This window comes from Mastomys coucha, unplaced genomic scaffold (genome assembly GCF_008632895.1).
Source record: "Mastomys coucha isolate ucsf_1 unplaced genomic scaffold, UCSF_Mcou_1 pScaffold6, whole genome shotgun sequence".
Lineage (NCBI taxonomy): Eukaryota > Metazoa > Chordata > Mammalia > Rodentia > Muridae > Mastomys > Mastomys coucha.
This window is the reverse complement of record NW_022196912.1, coordinates 19748609-19755503: the sequence shown is the minus strand read 5'-3', so window position 1 is coordinate 19755503 and position 6895 is coordinate 19748609. Positions and strand designations below refer to the sequence as shown.

Here is a 6895-nt window from a genome sequence, read left to right as displayed (position 1 = left end):
CCATTCACGGGTCTCATGCCTAGAAGGCTAGAGGAAGGTAACCGATCTTCTGGAGTTACAGGTCTTTATGAATCGCCTTGTGGGTGCTGGGAATAGAAACTCTGTTGAGTCATTTCTCCAAGTGCCCCGCACACTTTAGAGGAGGATAGCTTGGAACTAAGGTTGAAGCTCAGGCTGGCCTTTAAGTTGCAACTCTCCTGCCTCATCCTCCTCAGTGCTAAGATTACACTTCCAGCTTGGTTTTCTTGCACTTTGAATCATCCAATGGATAGCCTATGCCGAGGGAGGAAGTTCTAGCCTGGGGCTCAAGGGCTCCACTACAACTTCTACAGCCTGCGCCCGGTCTGCTGGGAGAAAAGGCTCGGTTTATTAACCTCCAAGGACTTAGTTTTGCCTCAGGTAGTCGCATGTTCTCACGCGGAATTGCTTTCAACTATCTCCCCTAGCAACAGCCTTTGACCACTGCGACCAGCCGACCGACCCACTCATTTCCACTACCCCGACGCCTCTAGCCGCGAACTATGGTCTGCGCATGCTCACAACCGGGTCTCCGATTGGTCGTCTAGAAGGAAGCCAGTCTAGCGTGGATTTGTTTTCCCAGGATGCTCTGCGTTGCTGTAATGGCTGCCCCCATGTACAGATATCCTCACATGGGACTCTAGGCTTGTGAATGTCTTTACGCTACCTGTCGTGACTAGACGCCGGCGACTTTGGGCCCTCCTCCTTTCGCCTTTCTCCTCCCTCGTGAGACACTGTATCGGGTGCAGCGATGCTGGGAGTGCTGTGGACGCCGGAGCTGGCTCTTCTGAGGGGCTTCTCCACGGAGGCGGAGCGGCTGTTATGGAAGCAGGAGGGCATCTGTGGTTCAGGTGAGAGAGCTGCACCTTTGGGGAGTTAGGCTAGTGTCAGAGCTGTGAGGACAAAGGATGCCAGCCCTGGATACATAGGAGATGTCAAGAGGGAGGAAGTTTCTGATCTGAGATCTGCTAGTCTGGCAGAAGTTTCCGAAAGACAGACTTGAGCTAATTTTTAAATTTAGAACTGACAAGTAAAAGAAAGTTCAGCAGGAAAAGAAATCAGTGTTGTAAAAATGTTGAGACCATCATGTGCCTGGGGGGATATGAGGGAATCATGAGAGAACCGATGTGTTTGGATTGGCTTCCTGCGGGAGAATATTGAAGGTAGGAAGGAAAACTTTCCTGTGTCAACTGGAATCTTTGTGAATTTCCTGAATTCCTCCTCCTCCTCCTCCTGTTCCTCCTCCTCCTCCTCCGTTATGATTTGCTGCCCATAATTATTGTAAGTATTGTGTAATTCTAGGAGAGATGATATTTGTTGGTAGAATAAGAGGATGCAGCCAGTATGCTGTTTATATCTTTTTGCGTCTTAAAGTATTTATGTAATGGATTGTCATTTACACTTAAGAAATTTTGTTGCCTTACTGAATTCATTTTTAATATTACAGATGTTGGAGTTTTCTTAGAATTGCTGTTAGAAGGGAGCTATGAGGCCTTGTTCTTACATTCAACGACACAAAATATTTTAAATTCAACTATGATGGCTGAAGAAAAGATTGACAGCTACCTGGAGAAGCAGATAATAAATTTTCTGGATTGCTCTACGGATTTGGAAGAAATTGAAAGGTAGAATTTTATTTGAAATTTCTACAGAGAAACACACTAGGTGGGGGCTGGAGAGGCGGCTTAGTCGTTAAAAGCACTTATTGCTATTTCAGAGGACCCAAGTTCAATTCCCGGCATCCACTTGGTGGCTCACAACTGTACAACTCCAGTTCTAGGAGATCCAGCACCGTCTTCTGACACCCATAGGCACTAGGTACATGTGTAGTATATATGTATACACCTAGGCAAAACACTCATATACATTAAATAAATAAATGAATAAATGAATAAATGAATAAATAAATATTAAATACCTTCATGGCACCTTGACCCTGGAAGGCCCTGGTATTTAGTAGTTGTTGAAATACCTGGACTCAGGATAATATGCCAAGTAATCTCCGTAAGGTCTCTGGTCCAGAAGATCTTACAGAATGGAAAAGGAGAGTGGTGTAGGATTAAATGAGTTTTGTTTAAGAATGACATGTCCTGCTGGGTAGTGTGGCGCACGCCTTTAATCTAGCACTTAGGAGGCAGAGGCAGGCAGATTTCTGAGTTGGAGGCCAGCCTGGTCTACAGAGTGAGTTCCAGGACAGCCAGGGCTATACAGAGAAACACTGTCTTAAAAAAAGAATGACACGTCCTTGGTGGTCACTGCTAATTATTCAATGCTTAGGTCTGATAAGTGTGAGCCACCAGCTTGTTTCCTTTTATATTGCTTGTTGATTTTTTGTTTTGTTTTATTTTGTTTTGCTTTGTTTTCAGACAGGGTCTTACTATGTAGCCTTGGCCTAGAACTCACTCTGTAGATCAGGATGACCTCAAACTCTGAAGAGATCTCCGTCTTCCGTCTTCCATGGGCTGAGACGAAAGACATGCCCTTTGAAGGGGGCAGTTCATTTTCTTAAGTGTGTAGATGTTCCTTGAGTCTTGCTGTTTCTAGGTTCCTGAGAGATGCTTGCGTTTATGTTTCCTGTGTTTCAGGTTGTTATCTGGCAAGATTAGAGCACTCCATGTGTTTATCATGGATCCCTCAGCTTACTGTTCTTCCATTAGGATGTCTGTACAGGAGTCAAATCTAAGTCTTCTAGAGGCTTCTGTTTTACCGTTGTATGTTTGTTAGCACTTCCCCTTCTTAGCTATCCATGACACCTGTCCAGAATTCTTAACCATCTAGAATGCATACAGTTTCATTCTACTCTAATGTTTACAGATTGGTTTCATATAGTTGTTTGAGGAACAAACCAAGTATCTTAAGAGGTTGTTGGGTTGTAAAAATAAGTAAAGATGTAACTCATAGTCGTAAGTAGTTCACTGATGAATGCTACTGTTCATTTTTTCAAGCTAATGCAATTCTGTCTCATTTTTTCTAATTTTTGCTAGCGTCACTCTTGATTTTGTTGTTGTTTGTGACTGTGTCTTACTGTATTACTTATTTGACCTGAAGCTTGCAATAAACTGTAGGTGGCTTCAAATGCATAATCTTTTTGTTGTAGCTTCCCAAATTTGGGAATTATAGGTATATTTTTATTCTTTTTTTTTTTTTCTCTTCTTTTGTTACTGGAATTGAGCCTCTGGCTTCTCACTTACTAGACACTATCACTGAGTTGTATCCCTGGCTTTTTTATACTTTTTCTTTTGAGTCAGGGTCTTACTAAGTTGTCCAGGATAGCTTTTAACTTGTGATCCTCTTGCCTCAGCCTCCAGTGGGGATTTCGGGCTTCAGCATCAGGCCTGGGTTTCTTTTTGAATCTTATTTTCTGCCTGATGTGTTTGTACTGTGTAAAGTTAGCCTAGTGGTGCCCGCCCACACCTTCCCTCTTCCTTCCCTTTATATACAAGCATGCACACAGATGCATTATTCATACGTGGGGCAGAGTTGGAGTTTGAAAAGAAGCCCTTTGTTTGCCCTGTTTAAGGGTGCACTCTCCAAGAGAATATTTGGATGCTGGGTTATTCTGTGTCTTTTTTGGTCAGTATAGTAGCCACTGTTCATACTTGGCCATTGAGCACTTGAAATACAGAAACTGCGACTAGAGACCACATTATACGTGTATGTGGAGGTGAGAAGAGGGCAGTGATCCTCTGGAAATGAGGTTACAGACAGTTGCTAGCAGCCAGATGGGTGCTAGAAATAAAACTTGGGTCCTCGTGGCCAGTGCTTTTAACTGCTGAGCCATCTCTACAACCCTAGATTAAATTCAACTTAAAAGCCATATGTGGCTAATGGATTTATTGAATATTGACAACATATCCAATACTTGATTTTTTTTTTTTCTCAGCTAAACTGAAATTGAGTAGTATGCAGGCAGGCATATGGTGACGGCAGTCAGTGGTGGTTTCTTTTCTGTGCTGGTGTGTGTCACCTTGACACACTCTGTATCTCTTAATTGAGAAAACACTTGAGTAAGATTGGTGTAAGCAAGTCTCTAGGGCATTTTCTTGATTAATGATTGCTATGGGAGGCTCAGCTCACCGTGGGCAGTACTATCTATGGGTGGATAGTTCTGCAGAGTGTTAGGACGTCTGAGGAGAGCCAGGGAGAAGAAGCAAGTAAGCAGCACTCCTCCATGGTCTCTGCTTTTCTTTCTACCTTCAGCTCTCTGTCTTGAGTTTTTTCACTGGCAGAATGTGACCTGATGGTTGCAAGCTGAAGTAAGTAAACCCTTTCCTACCCAACTTGCTTTTTTTCATCACAGCAATAGAAACCTTAACTAAGACATTTACCATTCTTGTTTGTAGACAGCAGCTGGTATTCCTACTTGGTGTGAGCAGCTTGCAGCTTTTTGTTCAGAGTAACTGGACTGGACCTCTTGTGGACTTACACCCTCAGGATTTCTTGCCATCTGTTCTGCTTGAGCAGTTCAGTGAGGTATGGTTCTTGGAAATGGTATATATAATTTTTTTTTTCCTAAATATGATTTTTTTCAAACAAGTGTTTGTAAGTTGGCATTAACAGCTAGGCAGTGGTGGCCTACCTCTTTAATCCCAGCACTTGGGAGGCAGAGGCAGGTGATTTCTGAGTTCGAGGCCAGCCTGATATACAGAGTGTACAGAGTGAGTTCTAGGACTACTCTGAGCCAGGGCTATACAGAGAAACCCTGTCTCGAAAAACCAAAAAAAAAAAAAAAAAAAGAAAAAGAAAAAAACAAGACTGTACTGGCTGATTTTGTATGTCAACTTGACACAGGCTGGAGTTATCACAGAGAAAGGAGCTTCAGTTGGGGAAATGCCTCCATGAGATTCCAGCTGTGGGGCATTTTCTTGGTTGGTGACCAAGGGGGAAGGGGCCATTGTGGGTGGTGCCATCCCTGGGCTGGTAGTCTTGGGTTCTATTAGAGAACAAGCTGAGGAAGCTATTAAGTGATATCCCTCGATGGCCTCTGCATCAGCTCCTGCTTCCTGACCTGCTTGAGTTCCAGACCTGACTTCCTTTGGTGATGAATAGCAGTGTGGAAGTGTAAGCTGAATAAACCCTTTCCTCCCCTAACTTGCTTCTTGGTCTTGATATTTTCTACAGGAATAGAAACCTGACTAAGACAAAGACAAAACAAAAAACAACAAAAAAATTGGAGTTACCAGTAGGTAGGAAAGAGGTGACTTTGTGATTTTCCCAAAGTACTACTAAAAATGCTGGTTCATTGTTCTCCTAACCTTCATGCAACTCCCAACCTTCACACATATATACATGCATACATCATAGTGCACGTTCATCACATTTGTATGTGTGATGAACATTTGTAAGTGTGTATGCACATTTGTCGGCATACATACACAAATGAATATGTCTCCTTTGTACTCAGCACCTCATTGAGAGAGTAGACACGATCACTGTCATAGATCAGCGTCTTTGATGGCTTTCCCTACACCTCGATCCATATTTTGATTCAGGTTAGAAGGTTACTTCTTGAGTTGTTCTTTAGTGCCCCCCACCCCTTTGGGTTTTGCATGTCGATGTGGCTGGTGTTAATCCTGAACTCCTGGACTTAGGCCAACTCTCTGCCCCAGGCTCTTAGAGAGCTGGACTTGCATACAACAAACATCATGTGTGCTTTGACTTTTATGGATCTGTTTCCTCACTCTAAAAAATAAATGTTTACTTATGTTGTGTATGCTTCCTTGTGTGGTGTGTGTGTGTATATCTGTGTTTGCATGGATGTACATACAAGTGTGTATCAAGGCCAGAGGTGTCTTTATTATTTTCTTCCTTATAATTTTTTATTTTCCTTTTTGAGAATTTGTTTGTTATTTTGTGTGTAGGGGTGTTTTGCCTGCATGTACGTGTGTGTGCCATATGCATGCTGTCTGAGGAGGTCAGGAGAGGTTGCTGAGTTCCTTGAAACTGCAGTGGCAGATGGCTGGTTGATCTGGGTGGTGCGAGCCAAGCCCAGGTCCTCTGCAGGAACAGCAAGTGCTTTTAACTGCCGAGCCATCTCTGTAGCCCTTTCCACCTGTCTTTTGAGTCAGTCTTTCTCTGGAGCTCACTGGTTTGACTAAAATGACTGAGCAGGCAGTTATAGAGGTCCTCCTGTCTCAGAGTCCTCGGCACTGGGCCTGGGTGTACAGCTGCTTTCCCCTGGGCTGGGGTTTTTTGTTTTTGTTTTAGGTGGGTGCTAGGGATCTGAGCTCAGGTCCTTAGAGTGTGGAGAAAGCACTTTACCAACCGAGCCCTTCCCCAGCTCCAAGCATTCCCCTTTGCGGGGCCTTCTGTTCACTGTAGTCTTTATTCTGCTTGCTGGTTGATGTGAAAGACCTGGTTGCTAATTTCCACTGATGAAAATTAGGGAGTGTGGATGTGCTACACAATAACCTTTGACATGGAGTGAATCCTAAGTGAAAATTAGGGAGTGTGGATATGCTACACAATAACCTTTGACATGGAGTGAATCCTAAGTGAAAGATAAGTATATAAATCAATATTATGCTGTTCATGTTATATAGTGTAAACATTATGCTGTTACTTTGTGGTTTGACACAGGATCTCGCTGTGTAGTCCTGGCCATCCTGCATCTTAGTCTGTAGACCATGCCGGCCTCACACTCACAGGGCTCTACTGCTTCTGCCTCCGAGTGCTGGGATTAAGTGAATGTACCTGCACACCCAGCCTAGGCTTACTTCTTACTGAAGTGGAATTCTGTAGAAATGTGAAGTGATAATGCTCATTCATTGCTAGCATTTTCTCAAGTTCCTCTTTTTTCTTTCTTCCTTCCTCCCCCCCACCCTTTGTGTGTGTGTGTGTGTGTGTGTGTGTGTGTGTGTGTGTGTGTGGGTGTGGG

The 6895-nt window shown here is 43.5% G+C and overlaps 1 protein-coding gene across 1 annotated transcript in view; it reads left to right on the top strand.

The window, feature by feature from the left end:
• The first annotated feature begins 599 nt into the window (after positions 1 to 599).
• Positions 600 to 6895, top strand: part of Ttc27 (tetratricopeptide repeat domain 27) — a 136586-nt gene continuing 130290 nt past the window's right edge. Inside the window, exons 1-3 of the mRNA XM_031355431.1 lie at positions 600 to 869; positions 1466 to 1643; positions 4362 to 4491. Of these exons, the coding sequence (XP_031211291.1) occupies positions 770 to 869; positions 1466 to 1643; positions 4362 to 4491 (408 nt within the window). The 5' untranslated portion in view covers positions 600 to 769. The remainder of the gene's footprint in view (positions 870 to 1465; positions 1644 to 4361; positions 4492 to 6895) is intronic.